At 36.5% G+C, this 17,903-nt stretch overlaps 1 protein-coding gene across 3 annotated transcripts in view; it reads right to left on the bottom strand.

The window, feature by feature from the left end:
- LOC127983679 (ras-specific guanine nucleotide-releasing factor RalGPS2-like) overlaps window positions 1–17,903 on the bottom strand; it is a 110,488-nt gene that overhangs the window by 42,340 nt on the left and 50,245 nt on the right. For all 3 annotated transcript variants that reach the window (XM_052585892.1, XM_052585894.1, XM_052585893.1), the window contains exons 6-9: window positions 10,040–10,123; window positions 6,388–6,477; window positions 5,682–5,774; window positions 3,249–3,375 (exon numbers count right to left, since the gene is read on the bottom strand). In XM_052585892.1, the coding sequence (XP_052441852.1) occupies window positions 3,249–3,375; window positions 5,682–5,774; window positions 6,388–6,477; window positions 10,040–10,123 (394 nt within the window). The remainder of the gene's footprint in view (window positions 1–3,248; window positions 3,376–5,681; window positions 5,775–6,387; window positions 6,478–10,039; window positions 10,124–17,903) is intronic.

Raw genomic sequence — 17,903 nt, 5'->3', positions numbered from 1 at the left:
TCATTATATCAACTTTAAAATGATAAAAAAAAATATTATATTATATTTTTAAAATTTTACAACTGATTTACAACTGTATGTGTAACTGTCTATGAAAGGGTATTACTATAGTTATTAGAATTTATTCTTAAATAATACTACTTACTTAATGCATTCAATGCTATTTTCATTAATAGATCAATGTTAAAAAGTCTCCAACAGTATCAGATAATCCCACGTCAACTTTGCAGTATGTGGGTTGATAGGAGTTCCAGACAGTGTCTCTGCAGGGGGTGATGGCATTACGTGTGTGTTTGTGTGTGTGTGTATCAGTCATTTGTTGCCAGATATTACCAATATGAAGCCGTGTCAGATTGCATCTGGGGAAATTTACACACACTCCAGAGTGACACTCCACACACATACACACACACACACACACACACACACACCTATGTACATCCAGCTGGAAGTTTCAGTCTAAGCCAGTGTTTTCAGTAGGGAAATCCTGTTATTACAAAACAGACAAACCATTTGGACACTGACCCGATCCTTTACCTCATCTTCCTCTCAATAGCCTTCCAGCTAGTTTTTCTCACATTCAGACTGAGATGAAGCCGTTTAGATGCAGTCAGAGCCCACCCCCCACCTGAGCGCTTTCATAACACACCACAAATCACAGTCTCTGATTGCAAAAGCAGAAGTGACAAGACCAAAGGGAGAATTCACCCACAATGAGTTAGCTTCATTTATATGTGTGTGCTCAAAATGTAAAGAAATGCTTATATTGCTCCACTGGCCATTGGAGCGAACTAACCCCATGACGTCTCACAGGGTGGCACTGCAAGATGCCGGCACCCTTGATCCAAAAGATAAAACAAAACAATCCTTTTTTCTTTAAAATGGTTACATTAATCATTCCTATCACTAGCATGCAAAAAATACTAATAACAGCACAAAACCAAAAATAAATTGGAAGGCTGGTGTGATTGAGTGGAGGCGGAGCTAATTTGCATATTCATCGATCTACGTATAGTAAATAAGGCAAGGGTGTAGAGTTACATTCAACCTTTTTTAAGGCATGAGAAAATTATTTTCACAAGAAAAAAAAATTAAATATGTCATTTTTATGATCAAGAGTTTTAAAGGATAAAATTTTTCACTACAGGGGGACTTTATATTATACTGCTGTCAGGAAAGGCAGGATCTGCAGTCATCTATGGAAAAGACACTTGATCCATAAAAATCAAGATAGACGGACAGATAAAGGGAGGAGGGGGTAACAGGTGAAAGAACATCCAGCAGGTCAAAAGAAACTGTTTCAGTATTACGGTCAAATCTGAGAACACAAGAGTTCCTCCAGTTCTCTGCCGAAATCTTTCTTTCACTCTCATATTTTTTTTTTTTTTACTTTGAGCAGATTTACAAGGAGAGTGACTGGCAGTTCTTGCAGTTCAGACCTCAAGTTGTACAAGAGAGTAGTATTTTCCTCTCTGCCTTCCAAAGAGCCTGGGAGTCCTCCAGCCCCGTACCAAACACACGGAAACATGACATACTTCCTGTTTGTAGTGATACATTCAGTTCTGTTCCTATGAAGTTCAGTTAAGAACAAGATTGCCTCCAGTTAAATGGATAATTCGACCAAAAATTAATATACTGTAATAATTTACTCTCTCACATCATTTCAATAGTAAATGAATGTCCTCCTTAGTGGACTACATAAGAAGGTATTTGGAGAAATGTTCAATTATGTTGTTGCATTTGCATTTGCATTTGTAAATTTGTTGACCGATCACAGAGCAATCAATGAAAGCCTATTGACTTTCATTGTATTCTTGTGAGACAGAATTTTCATTTTTAAATGAACTAAGTGAACTCTGGTGATTTAGATATCAGCCAATAAACCAATAAAGACCTACTATATTTTGCATCCCAACACCAAACTAATCAACCCAGTCACAACTTAGCTACAAAATAATTCAGAAATTCCATACAAAATTAGAGATGTTCCGATACCCTTTTTCTCTTCCCGATACCGATTCCGTTACCTGGGCTCAGGGTATCGGCCGATACCGAGTACTGATCCGATACCTGGGTGTGTATCTGTATATACAGCTGTTTATACTACTAGCCCTGTGTAAATGGCTAGAATTATTTTATGGTGTGCTTCAGACTTCTCTCTTAATAAAACATGAACAAATACATGGTGAACTACTGTATTTATTACAGTATATTTATTATCTGACATGAATTTGACAGTAATATTATTTATTTTCATAAGTGAAAATGAACTTCAAATGCAGCCACAAATCTAACACCGCAAACTTGTTTCTTATCTAAGAACATGGTATCGGATCGGTATATGGGTTCATGTACTCGCCGAAGCCAGAATTTGTTGTGGTATCGGTGATATTTCCGATACTAGTATCGGAATCTGAACAACTCTATACAAAATATGAATTGAAGCATGTAATATATAAAAATGTGATTTACTCAATGGCAGAAAGGATTGTCTTCATATTACAGTAGCAGAGTATCAAATCCACTCCTGTAAGGTGCTGTATGCACAGGACAATTTCACGACTCATTGTAAATATGCTGTTAATCCAAAACCCTGACTTTGTAAACGCAGCCTAGAGGAACTACAGAGACTATTTATTCTCCACTTCTTTCATTTGAATGTTAACACATGATAGAAGTATCTATTTCGCAGTGGAGAGTCAAAACACACTTTTTTTTTTTTGCCACTCAGAAGAAATGTTTTCCAGTTTGCTCAAGACACAGTTTGTGCTGTCAGTGAAAAAATAAAAACCAAAACCCTCAGCAGAAGAGGACTCAGAAGATGATGTAACTCCAACACACAGAAACAGGGCATTACTGCTAATAACCATGCCAGTTTTATATACGAGTATTATAAGCATGGCACTGAGCAAAATGGATGTAATGAAGTGTGTCAGTACATGAGTGAATGTGCTTTCACAAAAAATGTGTAAAATTTAAACTACAAAGGAAGTACCACTGTCACAGGCAATTTAATCTTGCACACGCGTAATACATTATAACATAATCAGGGGTGAACATAAGTGGTGTGCATTATTAATGGTATATATATATATATATATATATATATATATATATATATATATATATATATATATATATATATATAATGTTATAATGTTTTAAATAGGACAATTTAATACAAATCTTTAATTGATGCAATTTTTATGTTTTGTGTGTGTGCAAATAAGAGTGGAAAGAAAAAATACCCAGATACGGGATGCAGGATGTCATGCTCTGGCTGCTGATGTAATCTCTCAAGCGTTTATAGTTGTCTTCTTTAGACATGAGATACTCCAACCTCTCAAACGTGGCCTTGTCCTTTCGACTCAAAAGCTGTGGGAAACAGAGTGAGAAAAAGAGAGTTGTTTTTGTAACAAAGTGACTTTTTTTTTTATAACAAGTGCCTTTTTAAAGGAATAATCCTGGTCCAATAGAAATCTGGCTTTATTATCAGCATCTGTGACATGGAGAAGTGCAGCAGCCCTCAGTAGACAACATTCAGACATTTTCTGCACGTTTTAATCAAGTCAGCATGTGTTTCTAGACACACAAACATTTAGTAAATCAGGGTTTAAATCATCTAAATGAACTCGGCTGTAAACAATCCAGTCTCTAACAACAGATCTCAAGAGTGCTGATTTTTTTTTTTTGTCATATTCCAGTAATCATTCACAGTTAACATGATTTTTGTTTGTTTTCCATTTATCAAACACTTGGCAGTGCAATCGTAAACATAATCGCATTCGGGACGGCGTGAAATATCTGACCAAAACAAAAGACAAAACTGAAAACTAATGTTTAGTGTTTAGTAATGTTCTCAGCAAAAATAAAAGTGTGGAGAAACGAAGACAGCAAACAGAGATCAGATTAAATTAGAGCTCTGCAAACAAAGGAAAAGCTGATAGCGCTGAAATGAAACCCAGAGTACCGCACAATAAATTCAAACAAACCTAACCAAATTAAGAGCCACCCGATTTGACCTCTAGCGCACACACGCGCACTCTCTCTCTCTCTCTCTCGCTCTCTCTCTCTCTCTCTCGCTCTTGTAATGCTCTCCACACTTCTCAAAATAAAGTGCTACCAATATTTTTAGCATGCTTTATAATAACTAAAAACATTTTTCACCAAAAAAATACTTGGAAGGAAACTGATCATGAAAAGTCATCTGTGCAAAAAGTCAAATTTCCATTGAAGAACAAGATGCTAATTTGGATTATTCTAAAATCATACTGGATAACACAATTTATAAAAGGGAAACTATTTTAATAAATTACAAAAATAGCCACACAGAAGTGTGTTCAGGGCCCACTATATAGGAGTGTGTGCTAGTCTGAGAAGCCATGGAAAACACGCATCTGACAGAAAGAGCAGGGGAGAGGAATACAGTTACGTAAAAGACTAGAAAATGGTGCACTAGAGACAGGCTGGAGGAGGGGGATGTTGGCTGAGACTGAAGACAAGACAAGAAAATGTTTCCAAAGAAAAGACAGATACGCCGAGATGCTGGATAGCCTGATCCTTATAAAGGTTTACCATAGTAACCATAGTACCCCTCAAAATACAAACATATACTGCTTGCACATGCAAAAGGCCCCACCAAATTGCTGGTGGCTGCCAAAGCATTGTCTTGTGGCTTCTAAAATGTTCAGAATCACATGTGTTGCTGGAGTTTTGTGAGTGGTTGCCAGGTCTCAGGTGTTTTAGAGCATTCTGTGAGGTTGCTTGGGTGTTCCCGGTGGTTCTTTGGTGGTTTTGTAATCGTCCAAAAGATAAAAATTAAAAATAACTGGGAAACTTGAAGTTGCTAATGCTAATAAATGTCAGCAACCCAAGTGCAGCGCAGATGCTCGTCTACAGAATGATTTGTGAGCAAACACGCTGTGAAGTAAAAAAAAAAACACAGAGGAACAGGTGTCTGTTTTATGATATTTGCCCTATTTTATAGTAGAAACAGATGAGTGTTGGGGAAACCCCACTATTAGCTTTAGGTTTTGCAAGCTATTGATCTTTAAAGAAACTGAAGCAGTCCGTTCATAAGGATATCATTAACAATTATTAGCTAGAAAGATAAAAAAAAATATTCACTCAAGTACCATCATTGTATTGTATTTGAATTCATTTCAGGGGAACAAAAATCCCTAGCACTGTGGAGTGTGTTCATATGAGGGTATCATGTTTGAGAAATTAAATGCACAATTTAATTCCAGTAAAGATTGAAAGGGGAAAAGCTAAACAGAGTTCCTTGTTATTCATCAGCCTAAGTATTGGAAAGAAACAGCTCAAGGTTTCACGGTGATTCATTTGTTTGCAGTTTCCAGCTCTCATCAATAACTGACTGAGAGCATGTTGGAGACCTGGATAATCTCACAACCTATAAACACACATGAAAACCGAGAAATCTGGACACGCAAAGAAGCTGGGTTGGACAAAAAGATAATTGAGTGAACCGAGAACCCAACTGATCCAAAAACACACACAATGCTTTAAAAAAAAAAAAAACATTTTTAAATTAATAAATAAAAAGAAAATATTAAAACGTGTTTAAAATATGCAAATAATTTTCTAATATTAAAAAAAGGTTTTAGCAAAGTAAAAACTAACATGCAAAATATGAATAATTAATATATTTAATAACTCACAGCCCAGGTCTTGGTGAGCCTGAAGATGGGGGCACTCTGTAAAGCAGATACTACTGCCATCACTGCATGGAGATTATTCATGTCACACAGTTTCTGCAAGAAGAGAGAAAAGTTAGCAACTAGCATAAATCACTTAAAGAGGTCATTTAATGCAATTTCAAGTTTCCCTTTCTCTTTGGAGTGTGTTATGCTTGCTGTTTGTCGTTTCTTCGAACACAAATACAGACATGGTTTTATGTTTACATGGCGCGATGCAATGCAATGCGTAAAAAGACAGTATAAGTCATTATAATCAATAATTATGTCCTCACTGGATGCAACAATTGCCTTGTTTGTAATGGGTTTTATTGTTATTGTCTCGTTGCGCTGGTGTTCTGACCGGGACATGCATCACAGTATGTTAAGGGGTTGAACATTTCCGTCAAACGCTTGAGGCATTCAGCCAATCACAATACACTGGATAGCTGACCAATCAGAGCAGACCTCGCTTTTCAGGAAGATGAGCTTTGTAAAAATGTGTTTCAGAAAGGAGGGGCACAGTGGAGAAACAATAATGTACAGTATAAGGAAAATCTTTGAACCTTAAACCACATAAATACATTTAATTACATCAAATACACAAAATAATGTTCTTTTTAGCAGCATCATATGACCCCTTTAAGTAGTACACGTGTGCTGTATGGAGTGTTTTTTTTTGTTTTTTTACCTTTGCTGTTCTGATATAGAGGCTCAAGACTTCTGCCCTGATCTTCAGAGTTTGAGCATGAAGAATCTCCCTCACCACCCAGAAACTCACCTAACATTAGACAAAACCATAAAAACAAATGCATATTCACAATTAATCAATACTGCTATAGACAATATATAGGCAACACTACATTTAACCCCAACATGGTGGGACTGGAAAATGTAAATGTTCATGTGAAAAAAAAAGATATTGAGAGGAGATGAGAAGCCAAGAGACAAGAAGAAACATTGTATTTTAAACTTCAGACGTTACGCAACTGCAGACATGGATTGTTGAAACATCACTCTTCATCTCCTTCAAACCTCAACCCCCATTTCCATTCCTCCTGTTGATTTTCCAGACCTTTCCTTCCCGTGATCCCTCTTTCCCCATCCCTCCCCACATGTCTGATGCTGGGACGCACACACAGTGAGGTCATTGTTTCACCATCTCCCCTACTGTGTGTTTCCCTGTTTGTTGTTGTGAGACGGCGTCTTTGGATGAAGCCGGAACGCCTCAAACCAGTGGAAGGAATTTAACTCTAATGACTAATGAAGAGAAAAAGCAGCATGGTACTGCAGACTCGAACACAAATACACAGTGAGAAAACTCCGTCTCACACATGAGCACACATTCACAGCAGCTGCTGCATTACACACACCTGCACCTGCATTACACAAAGAGGAAATCAATTTCGGAGTCAGATTTTGAGCCTCTAGTCATGCAGATCTTTCCTCCACATACTCCATTAGAAAACATTTCATCTCCACACTCTGTCAAGGAAAACATGACAAAGAAAGAAAGAAAGAAAGAAAGAAAGAAAGAAAGAAAGAAAGAAAGAAAGAAAGAAAGAAAGAAAGAAATGGGGGTAGGACTGAAAAAAAAAAACAGACCTTATGCAAATATCCCCTGGTAAAAGATACCCATATGTGCCTAATTTTTTACATCTGTCCATGGGTAATCTTTAGGGTCTGTCTGTGTGCGTGTGTTTGCATAAGTGTATTTTTATACCCGAGTTTGCTTCCATTATTTGCTGTATTTAGGACATAAGAGTAAATATAATATGAATACACTGCATGTTTGTACATGACAGACCAAACATTTTAATTTGGGAGTCTTTGAAGTAGGGAGCACAAGGTCTAGCAAGAGAGAAAAAAGAATGTATATTTATGGAAAGAGTGCTTTACCAGTGTTTATAGTCATATAAACAACATTAACATTTGATTTTACACAATGACAATGAGTTATACAAGACAACCGAACCAGACAACTGTCAATGGCTTTGATTAACCTGCTGCAGTTGAGAAAAATAAAATAAAAACAAAGATCAGTAACTACCAACCGACTACATGATGATTAGCTTACTGCATTATCAGTTAGCTTTATTTAAAGGGATAGTTCACCCAAAAATTCTGTCATTAATTACTCACACTCATGTCGTTCCAAACCCAAAAGACCTCCGTTCATTTTCAGAACACAAATTAAGATATTTTTGATGAAATCTGAGAGCTCTCTGACCCTCCCATAGACAGTAATGTAATTACTACGATCAAGGTCCAGAAATGTATCAAGGAAATTGGTAAAATAGTCCATGTGACATCAGGGGTTCAACCGTAATTTTATGTAGTGCTATCGCCAGATCTGGAAATGGGCTGAATGGATTCAAAAACGGTAAAACTCAACTGTTTACTCTAGGGGAATTGGAAAATGAGCCTATTTTCAAAAATAGTGATGTGTTCCTTTATTGATGAGAAAAGTATTGATGATCAACTAACCTACTAAACGCACATATCAACTAATGATGACAAAACTAGTGTTAACTAACCACTGAATAAAGGCACACTACTAATTATCATTCTGTCAAGAGAAAAGTGATTAAAGTGAAAAACGTTAATTGCGTTATTTTTAACACGTTAAACTGAAAAAAGTTATCGGTTTCATTACGGTGCTAATTCTGAAAGCACTAATATAAACACATACAGTTCAGTGACATTAGTTCATATAATTAAGAGTTCAGTATGAATGATAAAACTAAACTAGTAACTGAAGTAAGTCATTGAAATAGTCACTCAACTAATTTGGTCAAAAGCGCCGATTCATTTAGGAACAAAACAAGACTTCCTGTAGGAGTGAGTCTTGAATCATTCAAATAGTTATACTTCAGTTATACTTGTAGTTCAGAGACACATACAGTTCAGTATCCTTTGGACAATACGTTCCAGTCTTTTTAGGACATTTTGTTCTTGCCTTTCCAAGTATCATCCTTCAGAAAGTACATTTGTGTTGGCACGCGAGTGCATGTGGGTTCCCGAACAGTCGCTTTAACCGTTTTCACAATGTATATTGAGAGAAGTTTCCACAGAACACAAATTCCTCACTGATATTCTCATATTTATTACAGAGCGCTAGCCATATTATCAGGGGAGAAAGTCTGTGTCTGTGAGGGTGTGTTTAAGTCTTAAAGTGGAGAGGTGCAAAAACAACTTCTGCATTGCATATAAGCTTCAATAATCATTCCCTTCTGGTTACGCACTGTCAGCTTTTGTCAATTATGAAGCAACGATTGCACACAGAAATTTGTACACACTCAGAGGAGGCCACATATTTCTTCAAAGGCCAACTGGATCAAGTCAATGTTTCCCTGCCCTAGTGGTGTGCATCCAACATCTTCGCACAGGCCTCAGTTCGGTGATAAGCTTTTCAAACATTGATATCACCTGCTCATAGTAGAGCCAAAATGTAAATGTAGGTTTAGTTTCCCACTTGTCCCATTCATCCGGAGTGACTGTGACATTAAATCACAACGTGTTGTGTTAGCATGATTAGAGTCCAAATTCTTTTAACAAGAACCTTGGTGGCGACGTCATTTTCCAACTTAGCCAATCCGAGGCAATAAAGTCAAGAGATTTTGGCCAGAAACATACTCATTCGCAAACATGCTCAGCCAGCGCATTACAAGCATGCCAGCCCTTGGAAGCTGAGCAACTAGAGAGGCCTCCACCCCTCGTGACCCGAACATTTACCTCGACCAACACTTTTCTCCACTTTAATGCCCAATCTCTAACACAAACCACTTGGAAACCTTATTTTCCGGTTTGTAGGATTTGATACATGTGGCCACAGAAACAATAAACATGTTTCCTGTCATAGTAAACTGGCTGACCACACACATATTCGAGTATCATTTTGAATGGAAAAGTATATTTTAAAAAAGTAACATAAAAAGCTACTGTTTAAAAATGTATTGTGCTTCTCTGGTTAAGCCTTTTTTAATTTAAATTTTTTATTTAAAAGTATGTTTCAGAAACCACATTTTACTGCTCAAACGTTTGGGGTAAAAGGAAAAGACATTTCTTAAAAAGAGAATAAATAATTAAATTGATCAAAAGTGACTGCAATGACTTTTACATCGTTATGAAAAAAATATATATTTAAAAAAAGTTTTTATTCATCAAAGAACCCGGAAAAAAATAAAAATAAATCACAGTTTCTGCTAAAATATCAAGCAGCACAGCTATTTTTGGACAATTCTCCAGTTTTGTGTATTTCAACCTCCTCAGCTGCAAGTCTACAGTTAATCACTGTCTATATCCAAATAATGGGGCAACAACAAATAGTGTCTGCAGTTTACCTGGTTAAAGCGTCGTGTGAAGGCAACAGCGTTGGGTGCTGAACTGTGTTTCTCCTTCTTGTTCCAGCCACAACTAGAGAGTTCCTGCAAAAATAACAAGAAAACAAAAAATAGTAACGTAAAAAAAAAAATTACAAATAAATCACATTCCAGTTGGTTTGAGATTGGAGAAACTGGACGGAAACAATTAAGTCAAACAAGCGCAGCATTGTGAATGGTCTACAATGCCAAAAACAAATCAACTCGGAGCACCTAAAATAGGGTGAGCATCACTCATGACCAGTGACCCTAGAAAACATCATTAATGGGGCCTCTGACAGCAGAAGTTCACATCTTTCCCAGTCCATCATGCTTTGTACACTTAATTTTGCATCGAAACACAGAAGCCATCTCTGAATAGCATGCCAATCTTCCGAAAATCGTGTGGATCCTCTGTCTCGCTCACATGATGTGACTGATTGACTGAACGGGAATGGAAAAGCTTTTAAAATAGCATTTAACAATGTGTATTTGGCAACAACACCATTGAATAAACATCAATCTGACTTGCTAAATCTCCAAAACACAAACATGAAAACTCATCTAAGAAACATCTAAGCGCCAATACTAAAGCCGTCATGACAGTCTAATATACGACATATCGGCCAAGCCTGGAAATTCACATTTGGAAAATCCAGAACCTAATTATGCAACCGTGCGCTGCATAATTACGCCAAGAGCTCAGACCTTTTCCAGTAGAGTATCAGTTTCAAACAAGCTGTCAGCACCATTAAAACACAAAAACAAGCTCTGATATGCATTCAACCACAAAGAGAGATGTCAGTAACGGGAGAAGAACTGCTTGATTCCATGATGGGACTTCAAGAACAATTAAATTAACCATCAAACATATTCGTTAAGATTGTCCATTGTGAACTTAAACCCGACGGCAACACAACCGCAATCTCTCATGAGGTCACACTAGCAAACAGTGACTTAATGAGTCAGCAACCTGTGGAGGTAGGAGCTTAGCAACATACACAAACACAGATGTGAGTACGCGAGCCAGCACACACAGAGCTAAGTAAGTGTGCTTTCTGCATTGTGTCTCCAACACCAACGACCACCGAGACGTGCCAATGAAATCACTTCTGCTGAATCAATTATCTCTACATGTGTAACAAATCTGAGCCCCCAGCATAGAGCTCAGAATCTGCGATGAGGAAAATCACCTACAGAGATTTAATGAAATCAGTCGCTACCCACTCTGAGAACAAAACACAAGGTTAATGGCAGATTTCCGTTCTTCTGTGATGTAATGCATTTCTGAGATTACGGTAGAAGTGAACTGAACAGTGTGTTTATTGAATTTAATTGAATTTAATTGGTCCAGCTGGCCAGTTGTCAAGGTTATCATTGAGTTCTTCAAACAAGGACAGCACAACCACATGCTCCAAATGGTAGCAGTGAAGGTAATAATTGGGCTTTTAACCAAAAAGATGCAGGCTGGAAACCCCAAAGAGGGATCTCAACCACAAACAACAGTTTTCGCATTTTACCTAAATCATATTGTGCACTAAAATGGCAAGACCTGCCTTGACCTGGCTGAATCTGATTGGCTGGAACAAAACAAAATAAAAAACAAGATAAACAAACAAAATATAGGGCTGTCGCAGTAAAGTAGTACATTTTCCTTGTGGTTATTTTGGGTGGCTCAATATTACAATATGCAATATTAAAGGGGTCATTTGATGTTGCTAAGAAGAATATTATTTTATGTATTTGGTGTAATGAAATGTGTTAATGAAAAGTGTTTCATTACACATTATTTTCCACATACTGTACATTACTGTTTCTCCTCTATGCCCCACCTTTCTGAAACGTGTCGATTTTTACAAAACTCATCGTTCTGAAAAGCGAGGTGTGCTCTGATTGGTCAGCTATCCAGTGTATTGTGATTGGCCGAATGCCTCAACCGCGTGGCGAAAATGTTATGCCCCTTGTGATGTCATCTTCCGGTGCGACAAGACAAAAGCAATAAAACCAATTATAAACTAGGGATGGGTCATGATTTTCGAAATATTCGATTAGTCGATTTAATGAGCGATTATCGATTAGGCTGTGCGACTATTTTCTAAGGATGTGAACCGTGCCTGAGCGAGCCTTACCCCCAAAGCCTGGTTCGGTTGACTTTGATCGCTCCGCGCTCGGATGCCGTTGGTTGGAAGAAGTGGAACAGAGCACAGTTCAGTTTAATTAGTGCGGTATGCATGCAGTGTGAGCGGTATACACGCTGGAGCAGGGAACTGCTGATACGTGCAGCATGATTTCACATTTCTGAGCAGCAAATGCAATAGATTTATAAAGCAATATGTTGTGAGAGGTTCTTCTTCTGTGTCGACGCGTCCCAAACGACTCAAAATAATTAACCACAAAGTTAACAGAACGATGCACTCCACAGTGATGAGCGAGAAGTTTCCTGTTTCCCACGTATTAAGTTCAGCTGTATTAAAATGATTTGTTATTTGTTGAAGGAATAAAATGTAATATTCCACTGGTTTGATAACCATACAATTTTTTTAAACCATTTAAAAATTTGACTCTGTTATGTTGATTTGTATGAACTAAATAACGTTATGTGACTATTCACAAGCCTTTAATCATGGTATATGAAATAATATGTAATGTTTTAATCGCATTAAGCTTTGGGCTTTGTTACTTTTATTATAACATAAAGCCTCAGGCTTCTGTCAATTTTAAAATAAAATACAAACAATGAATGTTTTTTACGCTCTTTAATCTGTGGTGAGATATTCTCCTTTCATGTGGCATGCGAGTAAAATATATTTTCCATTTTAATATTTGCAGCACGAAAGTAATAACGAATAAATATTTGAGCGCATCTTGAAAAAAAAAAAGGAACAATTTAATACAAACGTGAAATGTGAAGAATGACAGGTGCCACATACCTTTTTTTATTAATATTTTGGCAGAGTATACAGGTGTAATATATTAAATTTTACTTCATGCAATGTAACATGATTTCATTGTCGTAAAATATTATGACGGTAATCTTGTGCTGGCTGCTTTGTAGGCTATTTAAAAAAAAAAAAACATACTTGAATTTAACAAACATAAAATGTTTCAATCATATTTCTTAATTAAATTAATAAAGATTTGAAATGAAATATGACCACTTATTCATTAAAAACCAAAACTAAACTATTATAATGGCTGCAACAGCAGCTGTTTAATGAGGACAGCGACTCGGGCAGAGAAATCTGATTAGCCCCGGGCCGGGCCATGTAGAGCTCTATATTAGTTCCCTCTTTTCAATTTAAAGCTACCTACTTTTTTCATGGGAGGTAAAAAAATCTGACAGGGTAGCAGAGATGGACAGATATATTGGTTATATATATATATATATATATATATATATATATATATATATATATATATATATATATATATATATATATATATATATATATATATATATATATATAACCAATATATCTGTCCATCTCTGCTACCCTGTCAGATTTTTTTACCTCCCATGAAAAAAGTAGGTAGCTTTATGATTGAAACATTTTATGTTTGTTAAATTCAAGTATGTTTGTTTTTTTTAAATAGCCTACAAAGCAGCCAGCACAAGATTACCGTCATAATATTTTACGACAATGAAATCATGTTACATTGCATGAAGTAAAATTTAATATATTACACCTGTATACTCTGCCAAAATATTAATTTAACTTTAAAACCAAAGTATGTACCGAACCTTGATTTTTGCGTACCGTTACACCCCTAATATATATATATATATTAGGGGTGTAACGGTACGCAAAAATCAAGGTTCGGTACATACTTTGGTTTTAAAGTCACGGTTCGGTTCATTTTCGGTACAGTAACAGAAAGAAATGCAAACATTAAACTGCAGGTTGTTTATTACTATACACTGTTTTTATATATATACTTTTTAATAAAATATATTTAAAATAAAAAAAAAAGAATTAGAAATAAAATTCTGCTGCAAAGTTCTCCACTGAATAAAATACTCTCATTCTCAAACCAATATCCTATAATAAAATATAATGAAAAATATAAATAAATAACTATGATTACAGTGCAGCATTACCAATCCCAGCTTGTAGGCCTGCTTCACCAGAACCGTGCTGTGCCTGCTGCTGTAAGTGGCAGGGAGAGCGCTGACAGAACAGGCTCTTGTCTTCATGACAACAATATCTATACTTCATGTTGAGCATAAATATAAAGCCTACTGATAAAGGACACCACGCTGAACGCGGAGACTTCTGCCACTTAATATGTTCGTTTGGAAACACGAAAATGTACTTATTTTCCGCGCACAAAATATTGCATTCCGTCATTCGGTACACACGTGCACCGAACCGAAAGCCCTGTACCGAAACGGTCCGGTACGAATACATGTACCGTTACACCCCTAATATATATATATATATATATATATATATATATATATATATATATATATATATATATATATATATATATATATATATATATATATATATATATATATATATATATATATATATATATATATATGTATGTATCTACACACACACACACACACACACACACACACACACATACAAAGAAAACAAGTGGACAGAAAGGAATAAGAATTCAGAAAGCTAGTGTTAGGGTTTTTAAGAAAAACAAGCAGTTAGAAAACGAATAGAGATTGCAAGTGATAAAGAGTCAAGTTTTTTGTTTTGTTTTTTAATAAAAAATTAAAACAAATATGTAAAATAGAATTAGAATAGAGAGGGCTAGACTTTGAGGGTGACATAAAGATTGAAGATACATATTTTTAGGCGTTTCTTGAAGATGGCTAAGGACTCAGCCATTTAGATTTAATTGGGCAGGTCATTCCACCAGGAGGGAACAGTTAATGAAAAAGTTAGTGAGAGTGGTTTCATGTCTCTTTGGCATGGCACAATAAAGCGTTGGTGCTCGTCGCAGAATTTTGGTTTTTCTTGCAGATTTTCCTGTCCATAAACTATAGAAAAAAGGGAAAGCTGGCTAAAGCATCAGTATGCTGATTTCAAATACTATGTATTTTTCTGACAGTGACAGATTGGATAATGCACAAAGCAATGAACCCAGGGAAACTCATGGAGGACAGCAGAAACAAGGGCAAGAAAAAAACAGTTTGAGGGAAAAAAATGCTCTGTGATTCTCCGTTTCATAGATTCGAAACCTTCAAACAAAAACAGGAGGAAGTCAGTTCTGTTCACAGGGAGCGTTGCTATCGCACAAAAGTCTTTAAAGCAGTGGGAAGTCAATGAAAAAGCGATCATAGCTGTGTTTGATGTTCCCTTTCTTCCACTTTCTTTTGTGTCTCCTGAAAAGGCTTGTAACGGTATCTAAAATACAACACCATTTTAAGATAAAACTAAAACTACCAGAACTCATCATGCCTTGAAAAGACAAAATCAACTGGCAACTTTATAGCTTATATTCAAACTTTATAAAAATAAAATATGCTGTTCTTATACTATTCTGGGAGGTATTCATGGAAACAGATTAGCCAGCTGGGAATCAGGGATAAGATAATGGGAGGCGAGCAGTAATGGAAGACCACTTGACGGGGGGTGACAATGGTTTACTGTACGTCAGACTCTGACCCTGTGACAAGTTCAGGATATGACAATAATCCACTTTACATTAACTGAACCTCTTATATATCTTCACCAAGTCTGCAAACCTGGAGCTCACGCATCTAACCACAGCTCAAAATCTGACAAACAGGGGAGCTGGAAATCAAAGAAAGAATTACAGTTGGCGTGGAAATAGACATCTCTAGCCAGTACTATATGGACTATAAAAATATACGCAGATGTAATACTAATGCTTACGGAATGGGTGGGCAGTAACAGAGATTTTCCATCAAGGCATTTAATGTCATCATTAGGGCCGTTTGCACCACTTTAGTTCCAGAACTAAATGTACAGCACTAAAGTACTGGGATGATTTTGCGCAAACTATTTTCCAGTACCATTTCAAGGGTTGCATTCGCACAGACATTGTGTACTAGGAAGTGACATTAGCCGGTCGACAGAAGAACAACTTTAACAACAGGAGAATGCTGGACGCTGTGATCGCTGCTGTGTTTTTGTTGTGTCTCGCGGGTTTCACAATAATGGACATGGAATGTCAACGTATATGTAAAGCACAGACATACTCCGTCTGCAGTGCGTATGCATTGCGTATTTTTTTACGCACACATGTTAATGGATACCAGCATTCACTCGCACGCGATTTTGGCCCATCAGTGGATTACATGAGCGGCGCATCTGCAGCAGTGCAGCGATCGTTTATGTACCGAGTCTATTTTTGCTGTGCTGCATGCGCTGAATTAAAGTGACAGCGCATTGTTCGCTGTAAAAAATTTACATGGATTGACACGGAAAATGCAGTCATTTCACAGTAAATGTATACTAATTCTGTTCCACAAGCAACACATGGGTTTTGGCTAGGTTTAAAACAAGAAAAAGAGCACCTTTAGAAATAGTATATGCACTTTTAAAGAGGCAGAAAAACAAAGTAATTATAGACCTGTTGGATTTCTTGTAATAAAGATGTAAATGCAAAAGGCATGAGAGTCGACTGTTTCTGTCAGTGGTGAGTTTTAATTTTAAATATTTGCGATATCCTTACAAGAAAAGTGGGCTAATGTTGTGTTTAAATGTGTTGCCACTTGCTTCAGCAACTTATTATACAAACCTAGCAGTCAAATACATGAGTAATACGTTGTTTATATTTGAGTTTAAATCAATGTCTATGAAAGATTGTTACAGTACTGTGATGAAGGAGTATCACAATGCTGAATAATTTTTATTTTTTTACATGATTTGAAATCAAAATAATGGACAAAGTTGTGTTTGTGGACTAAACAGCCGCGGATCAGTAGCGGACGGCGGGTGGGTGAGGGCGTTTTCGAACACGTTTGGCCAATTAATGTATATTTACATCACAGGTTGTACCAGTTGTGCTGGTTACACGCTGCTCCAGAGTAGGAGCTAATTTGGTTCTCAAAAAAGCAGTCCGGTACTAAAATCGCACCCAGTTCCGGCAGTGTGAAAACGCCAAAAAATGGGTAGTTCCACAAATATTTCTGGTACTATGAAAAGGTTCACGCGGTGCGAAAGGCCCTACTATGGCAAAATCTAACCATCATCCAATATTTGGTAGGTTTTCATGCTTTTTCAAGAAAACCAAAAAAAATGTAATTAAAGCATGCAGGTTTGGGAAGACATCAAGACAAATAAATAATGGCAGAATTTATTGTGGAGTGGTTCTTTGAACTTCTTTCAATAATTTAACTGACATCACAAAACATACAAGCTCAAGCCAGATAACTAAGAACATACTTTTTTACATCTTAAAAAAAACAGCAATTTCTGCATGTGTGTTTGAAACAGATCCTCACCTGAAGAATATAAATCTAAAACAGAACACTTTTCCTGGAAACTGTGTTCCAGTGATTCGCTCTCTCTGCTCTGAGAGGTTGTGCCTGGTAAAAAACAGCACAAGAGAGAAACTGAACATGTCATATGTATCATTCATTAATCTCAACAGCTCTATAGAGCCTGGATCACATGGAATCCCGCCAAGCAAATGCTACTATACAAATTGCACAAAAGGGTTCAGAATAAGGGAAGATGGGGGATTCATTCACTGCAGAAGTTCCATTGGTAAGCAAGTGATGTCATGCTGAATTTCTCATTTTCCTAGCAAAATAAGCTTATTATATATATATATATATATATATATATATATATATATATATATATATATAAAATCTAAAAAAAACTGAATATTAACTGGTAATTAATTT

The sequence above is a fragment of the Carassius gibelio genome, chromosome B20 (assembly GCF_023724105.1).
Source record: "Carassius gibelio isolate Cgi1373 ecotype wild population from Czech Republic chromosome B20, carGib1.2-hapl.c, whole genome shotgun sequence".
Lineage (NCBI taxonomy): Eukaryota > Metazoa > Chordata > Actinopteri > Cypriniformes > Cyprinidae > Carassius > Carassius gibelio.
The sequence above is the reverse complement of the archived record's forward strand: the minus strand, read 5'-3'. Positions and strand labels throughout refer to the sequence as shown.